Source organism: Labrus mixtus, chromosome 23, assembly GCF_963584025.1.
Source record: "Labrus mixtus chromosome 23, fLabMix1.1, whole genome shotgun sequence".
Classification (NCBI taxonomy): domain Eukaryota; kingdom Metazoa; phylum Chordata; class Actinopteri; order Labriformes; family Labridae; genus Labrus; species Labrus mixtus.
In genome coordinates, this window is record NC_083634.1 from 4919353 (window position 1) to 4936756 (window position 17404).

The following is a 17404-nucleotide window of genomic DNA, read 5'->3' on the forward strand; positions in this document are numbered from 1 at the left end:
GAGTTTAGTGTTTAACTTGGAGGGGATGACAGTGTTGAATGCTGAGCTAAAATCAACAAACAGCATTTGTGCGTATGTGTTGTTATTGTCCACATGTGTGAGCACAGAGTGCAGCGCGGTGGAAACTGCATCCTCTGTACTCCTATTGCTGCGGTAGGCAAACTGGTATGGGTCCAGTGTGGGTGGGAGGCAGTTTTTCAGGTGTGCTAGGACCAGTCACTCAAAGCACTTCATTATGATGGGTGTGAGTGCTACAGGGCGGTAGTCATTCAGGCCTGTCGGGCTGGAGTGTTTTGGCACTGAGACAATGGAGGTGGCTTTGAAGCATGCTGGCACAGCTGCTTGGGCGAGGGACAGGTTGAAGATGTCCGTAAAAACCCCAGTGAGCTGCTCCGCACATGCTCTAAGCACGCGCCCGGGGGTGCAGTCTGGACCAGCAGCCTTTCGAGCGTTGATCCGGCTCAGTGCAGCGTGGACGTCTGTGGAGGTGAGTGAGGGGGGCTGGTTGTCTGCAGGAGGTCTGGTCGTGGTCTGCGTCTCCCTGTTGTCTCTATCGAAACGAGCATAAAAGTGATTTAGCTCGTTCAGGAAGGAGACATCTGTGGTTATCGGGGTGGAGTTGCTGGGTTTATAATCACTGATGGCCTGGATGCCCTGCCACATGCGTCTGGGGTCGGAGTTGGAGAAGTGTTCCTCTACCTTCAGCTTGTAGCAGTGCTTGGCCTTGATGATGCCCCTCCTCAGGTTTGCCCTGGATACGCTGTAGGCCATTGCGTCATCTGATCTGAAGGCGGTGTTGCGGGCCTTCAGCAGGAGACGCACCTCCTTGTTCATCCATGGCTTCTGATTTGGGTTCGTGGTGATCTGCTTCCATGTTGTAACACTGTCGATGGTGGTATTGATATAATCCAGCACAGAAGAGGTGTAGGTGTCAATGTCTGTGTGAGAGCCCCAGGTAGCCTGAGAAGCAAACATACTCCAGTCTGTGTGATGGAACTTGTCCTGAAGTACAGAGTCTGTCCCCACTGGCCACACTTTAATCGTTGTCATTGATGGCTTCACACGTTGGATGAGTGGGGAGTACTTGGGGATGAGGAACAAAGAAAGGTGGTCTGACTGTCCCAGGTGGGGGAGGGGGGTCGTGGTGTAGGCTCCTGCGATGTTTGTGTAAACATGATCCAGAGTTTTGTTTCCTCTTGTATTGCAGGAAACATGCTGGTGAAATTTAGGGAGCACTGTCTTTAAGTTTGAGTGATTCAAATCACCTGCAACTATAAATGCAGCCTCCGGGTGAGCAGTCTGTTGTTTACTGATAGCTGTGTAAAGTTCCTTCATAGCAGTTTTTGCATCGGCATCCGGGGGGATGTAGGCTGCAGTTACAATAGTGGAGCTGAGCTCCCTTGGCTGATAGAAAGGTCTACATTTAACCATGAGAAACTCAATGTTAGCTGAGCAGTGTCTCCCAACAATGACAGAGTCTGTACACCAAGCTTTGTTAATATAGATGCACAGCCCTCCTCCTCTGGTCTTACCGGAGTCCTCTGCTGTTCTGTCTGCCCGGAGTGTGTGGCGACCGGCTAGCTTGATAGCATCGTCCAGTACTCTGTTCTTTAGCCATGTTTCCATGAAGATCATGACATTACAGTCCATAAGTCTCTTGCTGTGGATGATGCGAAGTCGTAACTCGTCCATTTTGTTCACCTCGTCCACCTCGTCCATTTTGTTCACCAAAGACCGCACATGTTGGATGGAAATATGGATGGAAATACAAGATAGATACGAGGTGTCGGGTAAACTTGAATTGAAGGCCATCAAGAAGAAATGTCTTAAGAAGTGATTAAAAAAATACCAATCAACTGAGCAGATCGTATGTGGATGAGAGGACTGTTCCAAAGCTTTGTGGCAGCCAATGCAAAGGGCTCCATCGCCTCTGTTTTTGACACTTGATTTCAGGACTTCCAGGAGCAGTTGTTTTTTTGTTTCGAGTGAGTTGGCCTGGCTGGACTTTTTTCTGCGCATCTTCTTGAATTTTTGCTGGATGACTATTTGACAAGTAGCTTCTCATATTACTTGTATTTCCCAACATGTAGGTCACAGCAGTCTGGCAGTGTCTGTATATTGTTTTTTTTCTTGTCCTGTTGAAATTAAAAGGCTTCCACACATCGTATTTAAAAGCCGCTGTAGCATCCACAAGTTCAAAATCTTTTCTATGTTCTCCCTCAATGTACTCGATCTTAAGTGGTCACACATGAAGATGGTCTCTGTAGTTCCCACTTCCCTCCGCTCTGCTCCACAGTGTCTGAAACAAAACTACACTTTTTGCCCAGAAGACTTATCGATTCATACCGTCACAGCAAGTCCACGACCATATTGAGACACTTTTGATCTTGTGATATCGTCAAGTTGATGATAGTCTTTGACCCCAGTTTACAGAAAAGTAGAAAAATGTATCTAATGTTTGAATTTTTACAAAACAAATATTAGTTTTCAGCACCACCCTGTTTATTTACGCCTTTAAATATTTGTCTAGAAAGGGGAAACATCAGGTAAAGGGGTCTGGGGATCTTCTCAGATTTTTTAGCAACAAAGATTTCTTTCACTGCATTGTGCTCGATTTTATGCACAAATTTATGTTCTTGTGATTTTGTCTTGTGTACTCTTTTGTGTCCCTTCTGTAATCTCATTTGGTGTTAGTACACATTATCACATTAATGTTACATACATTTATTTTGATACTTTTATTTTGTATGTAGATTGTTTGTTGGATGTATGATTTTACTGCTGCCTGAAAAACAAATTACCCTCTCACAGAAAGACAACCTTGTACCATGAACCGGAGGTAAGCCATGATTTGACTGTCTGAGATTTGCATATTCATTTGTATCATTATTTTTGCATTTTATCAAAAATAAAAACAGCGATGGTTGGAGAATAACTTGCATAACTTCCAGCTTATACCGGTTTTGAGGATAATATGTATTTAGGATTATTCCAAGAAATTACTTTAAAAAGCAACATGTCCGATGTGTCCTTGGGCAAGACACTTAACCCCAATTTTCTCCCGCTGCTTCAAAGGCAACGTATGAAAGGGATTAGTTACTTCTGATGGTCTCACTACATAGAAACCTCTGCCATCAGTGTGAATGGGTGTGATTGAATCTACTTACTTGGTCCATTACATTTCTCCTGACACAATGAAAGTAATAATACTCTGTCAACAATTTCAATCAAAGGGAAATTCATGCAAACATCGAAGCCAGATGCAAACTATGAGGCTCTGTTTTTCTTAGTAAGCAGAGCAGAACAACCGCACATAAACAACCCCTTACATCAGACTTTCTTTTATTTATTTAATGTTTTTTATACACTTATGTATGAGTGTGAGAGGACGACACATGTCAAGTTTGTTAATAAAGCACATTTACAAAATTCTCAACTTGACCAAAGTGCTATAAAACCAAGGTAGAGAAAGAAATGAAAATAAAATCCATATTAAAGAAGAAGAGTACCCACAAAGAAATATGAAACCCCAACAAAATGAAATGTGAGAATAAAACAAATAAGAGCAAAGATTAAATCCATTAACAGAATAATTGTAAAATATTTGCTGGACAACATAAAATACAAGATAGATACGAGGAGTCGAGTAAACTTGAATTGAAGGCCATCAAGAAGAAATGTCTTAAGAAGTGATTAAAAAAAATACCAATCAACTGAGCAGATCGTATGTGGATGGGAGGACTGTTCCAAAGCTTTGTGGCAGCCAATGCAAAGGGCTTCATCGCCTCTGTTTTTGACACTTGATTTCAGGACTTCCAGGAGCAGTTGTTTTTGTTGGCAGTCACACGGTGACTTGTAAACCTCTTTCTTTGTCTCATGCACACAAATGAGCTGAATGAAATGAGAGCATCACAGCCTGGTTTGAGAGGGAAAACGATGGTCAAGGTACATGATCTTAATAAGCTACTTTATAAGGGCCAAACTAAGCATGGCATGTACTTTGACCACACCGAAGCTTCAGTGTTTAGCCATCTGTTCATTGGTCTTGAAACATTTATGCGTTCTAATCACTTCCATCGCTGCAACACCTGTTGGTTTGACCTGATAACTGGTCTCATATCTGGCAAACCGAGGGGCGTCGAAAACGACCCTGTGGGGTGCCTTAAAATGGCCTACCTTCTCTGGTCAAAACAAATCCAGAGCATTCAGGACCAGAATCTAAACTAAGGAGGACATACTGTTGTCAGAGAAGCCAGCACTTCAACATAGCATGTTTCTTTAATGTCTGAACATATAGTAAGGTCACTTTATCATTCCAGTCAGTAGGTATCTTGCAGATTTGTCTTTGAATGTTAAAATAAAGTTGATCAATTCCAAGTGGCAACACTGAGGAAAGTAAGCAGAACAAGTGGAAAAGTATCTATAAATCAGGTCATAACTTTACAACCAGGCCATTGGTTCGTTTGTGTATCACATGTACAGATCCAGGTCTAAAAGAACGGATGAACTTGGTTCATTAACTTTAAGATTATCAAAAGTGTATTTGAAGATAAACTGGATTGTTGACTGTGTCCACAGCTGGGATGAGGAGCTGGTGTTGAATTTCTTTAGATTTGCATATCAGTGTCAGTGATATAAGTAGAGACTGTTGTCGTATTCAGTTTTACAGAGCACCATGATGGAGAAGTTCTGGTTGGGTCTCTTGTGTCTCTCAGGTCAGTAAACTCTGTTTAATTATAACTGCTTATTTTGTTACAATCCACAATGTCTTCAGTAATCAAGTGTTTTAAGGGGTTGTCTTTATGATTATATTGGTTGGTCTGAAAAAAATGTTAACCTTAAACATTCAATAAAAAGCAATATATAAAATAGAATAATATAATAGAAGGCAGTGTACATATTATTTTTAATTTTGTTCGACAGGTGCATCTCCACATAAACAGAGAGACTTTGCACATTAATAGTTTGGTAAAGTAGCTTTATATAAATCATTTTGTAGGTGCAGCTAGGCCTGGGCGATATGACAAATAATTTTATATCAATCGATATCGATAATTATCACGATAATTGTCAATCATTATTTCTTTCAAATTTAAAAGCTGATTTGAAAGTTGAAGAAACCAGATGGTTAATTATGGTTTAATTATTCTTTATTGTCGGGGAGCTGGAAATACTGATACGACAGTTTGCTGCTGGGGAGTCGCACTTACTGGCCCGCTGCTTACTGAGGGTCCACACCATAGACTGTTTATATTATTTACAATACGGTCCACACTAACACTCGTTTGGGACGTTTGGTCATTTCTTTCCTTCGGTGTGTTATAACGGGTCAGGTTTGTGGTGTTGCCGTGTCACTTGTCTTCGGCACAGTTAACAGAGCACTTTACTCTGTTTTTTTGTCGCGCAGGCCTAGGTGCAGCAAAGCACCTGTTTATTTACTCTTTACTGTATGTGTGTTCTCCTCACAGGCTGGAACATCTCCTCATGCCTTCCCTCTCAGTACCACTATGTAGCTGAGCCTATGACTTGGACTGAAGCTCAGACCTACTGCAGAGAGACGTACACAGACCTTGCCACTGTTGAAAACATTGAAGAAATGGATCAACTTCTCTCCACAGTTCCATCTCTGCTTGATGAACATTTTGTCTGGATCGGCCTGTACAGTAAAATCGAGTGGAAATGGTCAGACGGCTACACAGAGAGTGGGGCTGATTATAGGAACTGGTCCCCTGCAGAACCCAACTTTTACGGACGTGAATTCTGTGCTGTAATTGGAGATAGTGGAACATTGTTCGATGACTTCTGCTCTCAGAGATATTATGTTATGTGTTACACAGGTAAGAGAGCAAGAAACAAAGGGCATGTCCAGGCTGTTTTGCTTTGATTGGCCCAACTTGGGCGCTGATTTATGAAGGAGTGGAATTAAGTTTTAGTGCACGCACACAGAAATAATAGGGTCGGTAATCTTCTGGTTAAAACATATACAGTCCATCAAAACTTTGATAGAGGACATACTGGCTGCTGCGTTGTTGTCAGAGAAGCCAGCACTTCAACATAGCATGTTTCCTTAATGTCTGATCATATAGTAAGGTCATTTAACGATTTAATTCATTATATATCTCACATATCTTTCTTTCAAAGAGGTTTAGTGAACATTTTACTTGGATTAATCATTTCCTTTTTTTTCTAACTCTAACTGCAGGGACACAACAGGATCCTGAGTTTGTCTTTGTCAATGAAAGAATGTCTTGGTCCGATGCTCAGAAGCACTGCAGGGAGAACTTCATAGACCTGGCCACTGTGAGGAACTTCAATGACACCAAGAAGTTCCTGAGCTGGCTGCAAAAAAGACTTGTGGTATGGATTGGTTTGTACAGAGATCCTGACATTAACTGGTCTAATGGGAGTCTCTCCACATACACATACTGGAAAGGCGGTTCAACTCCATTAGGCTCCATGAGCGTGGTTTGTGGAGCTGCGGAGATGCCAACATCAGGAAAATGGATTTTGTCTGACTGCGAAACTAAACTCCCGTTCGTTTGCTACAGCCCTCCATGTAAGTGATAAACTGACTTTCACTTGAACAAAGAGATTGTAGAATTAGATGATTATAATTTATGCTACACTGTCATTAATTGTAATGAAGCAGTAACTCAACAGCACAGTTTCTTCTTTATTTCTGCATGACAGCAAAACAGCAGGTGATAAAGCTCAGGATGAAGCCAGAGGACTCCACTGTGGATCTGAATGACCCTGCTGTGAAAGCAGACATACTGAAAAAGGTGAGTCTCCAAACTTTTTTTAGTAAACTTGAATTGCTTGACCAAGTGAGTGATGGGGGAATTTCTGTCTTCATTTGTGTGTTTGTTTGTTTGTTTGACTGTGTTTCTATCCTGTTAGCCTGCCAGGTGAAACTAATGCAAGCTCCCAGCAACAATACAGATTTAAGAACATGTTTAGAAATTGTTTCCATATGTATCTTTCAGCTCCAGGACAGGCTGAAGGAGAAAGGACTGAGTGGAGTCACCCTGAAGTGGAAAGAGCAGCCTGATGGGAAAGTTTTCTACATGGAAGAAAAATGTTCTCAGAAGAAAAACGATGAAAACTTTAAGCTCTGCACATGAAATGTACCCGTGTTTAGCTGCACAGTAATGTGTGTTATCAATGTTGGATGATGATTCTATCTGAGACGTGCATTACAATAAGTGACTAAGGCATTCAGTGTGATAAATAATTATTTAAAAAGTGTATTGTAACTTTAACCCTTATCAATATCAGCGTTAGTGTGTCATTAATTTGTATTGCCATGAATAGATATACCTGCTTACAGTTACCAATGGGGGAAAGGGGATACAGGATCGATTATAATCTGGATCTGTTATAATCTGTGTTCTTAAAAAACTGTGTAATGTTATAAGATTTGTGTTTGTTTAGAATACTGTTTACTTTAAAGTGAATCTCTGGCTTGCATGAGGAGGAGAGACGGTAAATGAACAGCTGTTAGATAGTACACTCATCTTGACACAATGCTCTGATTTATGTTGTGACATTAATGCTTTTTAGCTGACATCTGTCTCTGGAATTTGGGGATGTTGTGTAAGAGGGAGGCACCAAGCAGGTAAACATGAGGAGAGGCTTGTTGTCCATGTGCCGGGACATTAAAGACAGGGCACTTTTTAAGATTTTGGTTGAAATTGACAGAACAGAACAGAAATTAAAAATTAATGTACTCTGAAAAAGGAACGAAGAAAATCCGTCATCATCTCATATCGGTCGGCCCGTACTTTCTATCATTATGCAGTATAATGAGGAGGGTATTCAGGGTAAAGTCATAGTTAATGACCTTTAAGTTATAGACTATGGTCATATAGAGGAAGTTCTGTTTGTGCATGTGATTGTAATTCATGCCTGTGTGTGTGAGAGAAGCATTTCTCTGAATAACAAAGGGAAAAATAAAGTGTATCAAATGAAAAAAATTCATTAAAATATATCATATAACTTATTTTCATCAGTGTGATGTCCCACTGTCATCTTCTTCTTTGGCCAATTATTGATTAATCAATTAACTTCCTACCATTTGTTAAGAGAGGACAGCTCTGTCTATGTCAGGGAATTACAAAGAATAGATCGATAGATCTTTAGGTCCTGACAGAAATCTCAAAATTAATGTGCTCTGAAAAAGGATCAAAGAAAATCCATCATCATCTCATATCAGTCGGCCCGTACTTTCTATCATTACGCAGTATAATGAGGAGGGTATTCAGGGTAAAGTCATAGTTAATGACCTTCAAGCTATAGACTATGGTCATATAGAGGAAGTTACTAATAAGCACTTCATAATGACTAATAAGCAGCCAGTATGCTACTAATTAGCATGCTAATAGACAATTAATAAATTAGGAATATTTTGACCTCAATTTTATTTTATTTTACAAAACCACATTCTGTGACATAAGAGTCACACATAAGAGTTTTTATCAGAGTTCAAGTATGTGGTAGAATTAATTAAAAGCTACTTAAAATAAGATGGTTGATCACATGATAACATTTTCTATAACACAGTTCTGTTTCAAATACACGCATCACTTAGACACCAAAATATATATTTACACAGTTCCACCTTCAGGTAAAAATGTAAATCTTCATTTGTAGACTTGTCATCTGTTCCATTGTGTAGACCTGTTGACGTCTTTGCATCCACTGAGCTATTGTTGGTGGTTTTGTGTGTCCGTCCAGTTCACACCATAGACTGTAAATATTAATAGACGAAGTCTGAGTGACATGACCCGTCTTTTTCAGAAGGGGGCTTTTGAGTCTCATTGATCTCCATGCTGGAAATCCTGACCCTTTCTGAATAGTCACAGTTCAGTATGCAGTACGTACAAATTGAATGAATCAATTAATCATCTCAATTTGAGGAGAAAAAGATGGCGACCAGGCCATTTTTCGAATAATGCCAAAAACGTATTTTTCTTGTTCCCCATGGAGACGATGGAACTTAAACAAGCCAGGGCCCGTTTCCGTGTGTGGAGGGTTCATTTAAAAAGCCTGGTTGTTGAAGTTTCGTCACAGATGTATTAATAAGTAATTTTAAAATATATTCAGAGATGATTGAGGAATGTTTTCTCCTCAGTCATGTTGTGTTCAGACAGTCTGAAACGCTCCGTCTCCTCCCAACATGATGTGTCTGCTCCTCTCTCCTCCACACGCGTTATCTGTAAGAGAACATGTTTATCCTGACAGGAAGTTCACACCTGTGTATTTAGTGGTTCTTTCTCGCGCTAGAGTTTATAAAGGCACTCTCGTTTGGGCATGCGTAATGACGCTGGGAGCTCTGTGGCACATCTGGGAACTTTTTACCACAGCTTATAGCTTATTGCAAACTAAAGGTAAGTGGGCTCCTGTTAGAAACTCCACAGTGTCCCATCAGAGAGAAGCGTGGGGTCAAACATGATGTAATGTGAGAGGATGTTCTGATTATATTTGATGAAGGTGAAAATACATTGTCATTGTTTTATTTATCTGATTGATGTACTAGATGTTTCTTATGTCTCTTCACTGCTGTTTTTTATTTGATGGACTCATAGCCCACTCTTTTTTGTAATCCATCTGGTTAATTGAGTGTAGTTATGGGAAAACGAGTAAAATTGATCAATTAGATCTGTAAGCCTAATGTTTCTGTCTGTTTAATGGAAATACAAATTTTAACTTTTTGATGTTTGTCCTTCCTCAGGTGGTGCAGATCAGCCTGCTGCTTCTGCTGGAGCTCCTACTCCTACTCCTGAAGATACTCCTTCAGCAGCTCCTCCTGCTGCTGCTGTTCTTGCTGCGCCTCCTGTCGCTCTTCCTGCTTATCCCTTTGCTTATCCTCCTGCTCATCCTCACCTGTATCCTCCTGCTCATCCTCACCTGTATCCTCCTGCTCATCCTCACCTGTATCCTCCTGCTCATCCTCACCTCTATCCTCCTGCTCATCCTCACCTCTATCCTCCTGCTCATCCTCACCTGTATCCTCCTGCTCATCCTCACCTCTATCCTCCTGCTCATCCTCACCTCTATCCTCCTGCTCATCCTCACCTCTATCCTCCTGCTCATCCTCACCTCTATCCTCTTGCTCCTCCTCACCTCTATCCTCCTGCTCCTCCTCACCTCTATCCTCCTGCTCATCCTCACCTCTATCCTCCTGCTCCTCCTCACCTCTATCCTCCTGCTCATCCTCACCTCTATCCTCTTGCTCCTCCTCACCTCTATCCTCCTGCTCCTCCTCACCTCTATCCTCCTGCTCCTCCTCACCTCTATCCTCCTGCTCCTCCTCACCTCTATCCTCCTGCTCCTCCTCACCTCTATCCTCCTGCTCATCCTCACCTCTATCCTCTTGCTCCTCCTCACCTCTATCCTCCTGCTCCTCCTCACCTCTATCCTCCTGCTCATCCTTGTGCTCACCATCCAGCTTTCTCTCCCTCCTTCCCTCGGGCTGATCTTAGCTCTGCTCATGCTGATCCTGCTCTTCCTCACCCTGACCTCGTTTTCCCTCACCTTGACCCCGACCCTGCTCTGCCTAACCCTGATCCGCCTATTGCTGCTGCTGAACCTTACCCTCAACCCACTCCTCCTTTTGCTAGTGGTGGCCCTCTTTTTGCTCGTGCTGACCCTGACCCCGCTTTGCCTGACCCTGCTTTGCCTGACCCCGCTTTGCCTGACCCCGCTTTGCCTGACCCTGACCCTGACCCTGACCCCGCTTTGCCTGACCCTGCTTTGCCTGGCCCTGACCCTGCTTTGCCTGACCCCGCTTTGCCTGACCCTGCTTTGCCTGGCCCTGACCCTGCTTTGCCTGACCCCGCTTTGCCTGACCCTGCTTTGCCTGGCCCTGACCCTGCTTTGCCTGGCCCTGACCCTGCTTTGCCTGGCCCTGACCCTCTTTTCGCTCATGTTGACCCTGAAGCTCTCATTGAGCTTCGTAAGCTAATCGAGTTCCTTGAAATGCATCTTTATCGGCGTCGTGATGAAGACGAGGAGTCTGAGCCCTACAGTGACCATTCACAGTCCATGGATGAAGATGATGAAGATGATGAGGAGGCGGAGTCTGGCAGCAACTTTTCACAGTCCATGGATGAGGAAGACGAGGAGGAGAAAAGAAGATTCCCAAAGAAGCTTTTGCGTCTGGCTGGGCTTTAAAACCCTGAGTAGCATCTTGCACCAGGAGCATTTCTTTCTTTCTTGATGGCAGGGACAACGGACCCTTTTTTATTATGTTTGCCTTTGCGTCTGGCTGGGCAGACTAACCCAGGGGAAGTCTTTGCGTCTCGCAGAGCTGTCAATATCCCAGGTAGCGTCTTGCACCGGGTCTTTATTGGACTACCACTTTTCTTTTTTTAGCACGAGGGCTGGATTGACTTTTCTTGGATCCTGAGGACCGCTCTTTGCGTCTGGCTGGGGCGGCGATGCCTTAGGTAGCTCTTGCGTCTGGCAGGGCTGTCGACGCCTCGTGCATTCAACAGGACAGGAACCTTCAGTGTAGACGTGTGGACAGAAGACAGAAGACGGACCAAAAATCTGCAAAAACTAACAAATCAACAGAGGATATATTGGACGAGCTCCTCTAAGTCATGCAGTGTGGACAGAAAAGGTAAGTATGGAGCTCTGGTTCAGCTCAGTCTGTAGAGCAGACGCCTCAAATACGGAGACCACAGTCCTCGACACACTGGTCCCTGGTTTGACTCCCGAGCTTGCCACTCGCTCTTACAAAACATTACCTCTCTTTATCCAAAAAAATACTGTTTAAGAAGAGAAGGTAGGTATGAGCCTCTGGATCAGTAATGTCTCTTATTTAAATATTCAAAGTCTGTCTTGCTAACCACTCTGTGTGTCATTTTGTCTTTGATCGAACTCCATCTCTTGAGCTGCTCCTCGTCGCTAAGGACGAGGAAGGTAAGTACCAGTTTTCAGATCGTGGGTTGATCTTCGATACAGCTTTTCCATCACTGGTATCAGGATCCAAACACTAAACCTGCTTCTTACATGTTAAATCATATTAATTTACTAAGATGATTTATCTGTCTTACTAACCTTTTATATCTCTCTCTCTCTCTCTCTAACACATGAGCTGCTGTGAAAAAGGTACGTACGAGCGTCTGACAGAGAAAAGACTCCAGTGTCGTTAACCGTCTCTAGACCTCGTGTTTAGGGTGTGAACTCTGCCTTGTTTTAATCCTCAAACAAAGACGGCTTTGGATTTTTTTACTTTTAGACCGATGGAGTTCCGATCTGTGTCTGATTTATGAGGCTGTTACTGTGATTGGATGATAATCATCCTCCTTCAAATACAAACCTTCGCTTTGTTGTGAACTTAATTTAACTTTTTCAACTGACTCTTAAGAGGCTGTTGACTCACCTTTATGTCAAACTCAGCCTCTTCACTTCACAGCTCGAGGACGAAGAAGGAAGAAGACGAAGGTGAATGTGACCTTGATTCATTATTATCACATTTTTAATCACATTAATCTGTCTTCATCCTCGTGGTATTATTATTCATCTTACTAACCATCTTGTGTCTCTCCTCTTGTCCTACTCGGCCGCCTGTAGGATCAGAGGACCAGTCGAGGTGAGTGTCAGCTTCTCATCGAGTGTTTTTATAAAGACAGGGACACAAATTCATTATCCAATCATATTAAAGATACATGTTATACTGACTATTCTTTTGTTCTCTTCTCTGACTCCATCTCCTGAGCTGCTGCCCTTCACTGCCGGTGACGACGATCCAATAGGATCCGAGGACAGCAGGTGCAGAACATTCAGAGTTTCCATGAAGAAGAAGTGTTGAGATCCGACCTGCAGGAGGAGCAGACAGAGGTAACGACAATGACAATATAACTTCAGGAATAATCCAGAGACCATGCATCTCACTCTCTCTGTTGGACTCTGTGTTTGTTTTACAGACTCATCGTTCCTGCAGGACATCCAGGGTTACCGCGACGACAATGAAACAAACGGCAACTGCAGAGCGGATCATTTTTAGAGCGACGACCACAATACGAGCTGCAGAGAGAAACTGAGCTGCGTTTTCATCGTCAAGGTAAGTCCCAGTTTATAAAAGTAACACAAAGAGCAACGTTAACATGTGATGCAGATATGTCTCATTATAGACCATCAACTTTTTCTTTTAGCATAATCAAAGTATTTTTTCTGTTTCATGGGGAAGGACTGCCGATTCATTTGTGACCAAACCTGGGACCCTTCAGAGAGAAGATATCAACCAATCAGCATCCAGCTTCTGTTTCAACCAACCTTCTGAAAACATCTGGTTTGGTGTTACATTCAATAAAACCTGCAGACGTGCAAAGAAAGATTATGAATTTGGAGTTTTCTTAGACTTTAAGTAATTTTGGGTTGAAGCATTCAGTTTATTATAAAAGCTTCAAAGTTTATTTGGTTTATTATCGCGTTACAGACATTGTGTTGGATCTGAACTCACCTTTAAAATCATCAAAGACAAATAATCAAACTCTCTAATATGTTATTCTTTAAAGAAAGTTCAAATAAATATCTGTTAGAACTTAAATAGTCTGAGATGATTTATCTGAAGTTTATTAAACTCAATTAGAGTGAAACTGTCATCTTGATGTTGGATGTCTGGATGCAGTTAACTAAAACGACCACTAGGTGGTGCTGCTGCTGCAGAGATAACAGCTGATTCTAAGGAGCTGCGGAGGTTTGACCTTTGACCAGATGGTGCTGCAGAGAGGTGACCCAGAGGGGGGAGAGCACGTGTCGGGTATCTCTTCAATCTCTGTTAAATAACAGCATAAGAGTGATGCAGTGATTTCTTCTCTCCTGACATCTTTCCCCAGAGTCAGAGTAAGTCATATCATACTCTGTATACATTATGATCAAACATTTTTGGCCGATCTATTCCACAATCTTTCCATTTTTCCCCTCATTATTACTGCACAAATGGAGCCCTGGTGTACAGCGCCCCCTGCAGGACAAACCATTTTAGATCAATGTGCGTGGTCATATGTGCACCGCATACATGCAAACCTTTTCTGGCTTCAGAAATCCCTGTTTTGAGTTATTGTAGCGAGCTGTCTCGACGTATTAAACTGCTAATCGAACAAAGCAGTCAGATGTTCTGCTAAGATCCTCTGTTGGAGGAGTTTGGTTCAACGTGTGATTGTCTGTGACCTGTCTCTGATGTGTTTCAAACCAGCTTATAGTCCCTCTGACTGCACGTAAAAAATAATCTGCACCTTCATTTATGTTATATTCCTGCATGGCGTCTGTGTATGTCTGTACTGCAAACTCATTGTCCTCTGTGTCAATGTCAGAGCAGGCAGGAAGGTGACAGAGTGATTGACAGCTCCGTCTGTTCCTTTGACTGAGACATTTTTCCATCGAGCCGCACAGTCTGCACTGACAATGAACACACACACACACACACACACACACACACACACACACACACACACACACACACACACACACACACACACACACACACACACACACACACACACACTGTTCATGACGTCAGAGGAGGCTCGTTTCAGACAACAGGCTGTGATTGGCCGTCTGGAGGTTGTAGGTGTGGTCAAAGGAACATGAATGGATTCTGAGCAAAGGTGTTTGGGGTGTGTTCGAATTGTCCCTCCTATCTCCTTTCACTATCCACTTTACCTTAACCCCAGAAGCATTTAAGTGGCGGCCATGATAAGAGCCGTTTGAATTCTCTAAAAGTTAAGGAAAGGTGGGTCAATGTTTCCTTTATAACCTCCTTTAGCATAGGATACACTGGACCATCCTTTACGAAAGGAGATGAGATATGACGGCCCACAATTCTTTGCGGCCGCAACATTTAGAGCGAGTCACGCATCCGACCGTTCACGAACATTAACGATGACTGTAAAGGGGCTCAGCTCACATAAGGGATAAAAAGATAAGAGACATTTTTATCAGATGATGTTTTATTCAACATATTTCATTCACTTAAGAATGCTTTGTGCAGTTGTACATTTGTATGCTGAAAACATTATGTGTAGGTTATATCTTACATAAATGTAACAATTCATTTCATACAATCATATTTATGTTGATGTTGATTTCTGAGTGGACAGGAAGCTGATGGTTTCACTTTTCTTACTTGTAGCCTGGTAGCCTATATTAATTTATTTCAATCCCAACCTTGTGGTATTAAGGATTATTTCACTGGTATGAAGGCACAGGGGAAAGTTTTTTAGATGCGTTTTTTGTAGTCCATTTTCGGAACATTGTAGTTTCAACACGGCAGACCCACATCATTAACCTCCTCCGGCCCGTCGCATTTAATGACATCGCCTAGTGGAAAATGTGGTCGGATTGTCAGAGCAACGAGAAGTCCTTTATGAATTCTCCTAACATCTTTCCTTAACCTCATGACGTTTTCCCCGGGGTTAAGGTAAAGTGGATAGTGAAAGGAGATAGGAGGGACAATTCGAACGCACCCTTGGTCATAGCATGGAGACCAGACACAAAGATGGTGACCATTAAGTCCGATAAGACCCGATTACCTGAGACATGTCACAGCGTGATAAACACCTGCAGCCTGATTTCTTCTATGAACGTGTCTCGACTCTCTGACTTGAATGATGTTGTTGAAATAGTGTTTCTCCTCACCTGATCTTATAGAGAAATCTCTTCACCTTTTGGATTCTATTAAAACTAAATCTTAATCATTATACTTTATACGAAACAGAAAATTTAATTAACTGCTAATAATAATACAATTTATTTAAAGGAAGAATGTGCAACATGTTACGCAAATGATAAATCCAGTCTGTCCTGTGTAAATGTGTCTCTGAGTCATGACTGTCTACAATGAGTGAGAAGCTCGAGTCCCGCTGGCTGTGTTGTTGTCAGAGCCGTGTTTACATGGACGGGACGGCCAGCTCCTCCCCTTGAGTTTAAAAGCTGTTTTATGGCCCTGACACACCAAGGAGACCATCGGCGTTGGTCCGTCTGTGAGCAGTCGCCCCCCTACTTTTTGAAGTGTGTCCAGCTCCGTCGCTACCCGTCTGCCCCAGTTGGCCTTTTTTTGGCTGATTCCACATTTTGAATTGGCGTGATCCGTCGCCGGCGAGGTTGGGGGTAGGAATCTCTCTGATTGGCTGTTCAGCTAAGCGAAACAGGTGAGCTAGTGCACGAGAAGAAATACGGAAGCGCCTCTTCTATTCTTGTTCCACTAATAAAAGACCAAGGGCTGACAACGCCAGCGCCATTTTCAACTTTCTATCAGACATGATTCTCCATTAGAAGTTCCTTTATTAGTGTTGTAGAGTGTTGAGCGACAGCGGTGAGAAAATTGTCTTCTCGTATCACAACAACGGTTAATTTATCCACGTCTTCTTCCGGTTTCCCCTTTTTGGAATGACAATTACAGACTACCGCCGCCTGCTGGCATGGAGAGTTATTTCCGCAGAACGTACATGGTGGTTGTCCGTTGCCTGTAGTCTTTGCGGTGTGTTCAAGTGCAACTTTTTGGCCAAGACGTGAGGCGACGCCACAGGCGACCTTCGTCGCCACTAGTTCTTTGCCGTCTGCTTGGTGTGTCAGGGTCTTAAGTCAAGGACTGGAGAAAAGAAGAAGAACATACTCACTGCTTATTTTGATGTCACGTAATAATTTTTTGATCACGGTCATTCCGTGTCAATGTATGTGAAAAGGGAAGCTACGAGCTAACTAAAGAGCGCTAACATTAGCATGCTAACAAAACAATTCAGGACACAGGTGATTGCAGCTCGAGCAAAGGACAATTTTATCCACGGCTTACTATTAATGGTGCTTAATTACGGTGCGTTCTTATTCATAACTCCTTTATGTGAATGTGAGTGGAGGGGGGTTGGAGGTGTGTCTCTGGAGGAGAGCGGAGGCTTCAGTATGGAGGTGTGGCCAAACAGCAGTTTGTTTTGGTTTCATGCTGGTGCTCAAGGGCGACATCTACTGGATCAAAAAGTTGCACATTCTTCCTTTTAAAGGCGTCTTTCATCAAGCAGCACCTTATTAATGTATTAATAAATAATTTAATTATTCAAGCCAAAATGTTTCCTCGTCTTTTTTGTTGATGGAGGGTTAAGTTTGTGACTCATTTAAGACAAACTGAAGTGAGCCCTCCGTCTGACACGCACACACACACACACACACACACACACACACACACACACACACACACACACACACACACACAGTAAAATGGATGTTTGACGTCACATCAGCAGTTAGTCACTCTGCCTGCAGACAAACACAGAGAAGCCTCATAAAGGACGTTTCTGCATGAAAAGATGTGAAAGACTTCAGCGGGCACAAGACAGTTACATAAACACGGTTTAGTTCTTTTTTGGTCACAGGCAGACACCGTACCTGACATTCTCAGAGG

The 17404-nt window shown here is 42.6% G+C and overlaps 1 protein-coding gene and 1 long non-coding RNA gene across 2 annotated transcripts; both read right to left on the reverse strand.

Moving 5' to 3' along the window:
* Positions 1 to 216: 216 nt before the first annotated feature.
* On the reverse strand, positions 217 to 1695 carry LOC132958440 (uncharacterized). The gene is made up of 2 exons (XM_061031268.1): positions 1174 to 1695; positions 217 to 1116 (listed from the first exon to the last, which is right to left on the reverse strand). The coding sequence occupies exons 1-2, from the start codon at positions 1690 to 1692 to the stop codon at positions 217 to 219; spliced, it is 1419 nt and encodes a 472-aa protein (XP_060887251.1). The 5' UTR covers positions 1693 to 1695.
* A 14704-nt stretch (positions 1696 to 16399) lies between these two features.
* LOC132958634 (uncharacterized) lies at positions 16400 to 16594 on the reverse strand. Its single transcript, XR_009666803.1, has 2 exons — positions 16543 to 16594; positions 16400 to 16505 (listed from the first exon to the last, which is right to left on the reverse strand). It is a non-coding gene; the product is annotated as an uncharacterized LOC132958634 (long non-coding RNA).
* Between the last annotated feature and the right edge of the window lie 810 nt (positions 16595 to 17404).

Excerpts from the sequence above, each read along its gene's own strand:
- LOC132958440 (XM_061031268.1), bottom strand. The coding sequence starts at position 1,692 with ATGGACGAGTTACGACTTCGCATCATCCACAGCAAGAGACTTATGGAC. Across the intron at positions 1,117-1,173 it reads GAAACAAAACTCTGGATCAT|TCAGACCACCTTTCTTTGTT; the intron begins GTTTACACAAAC and ends CACCTGGGACAG.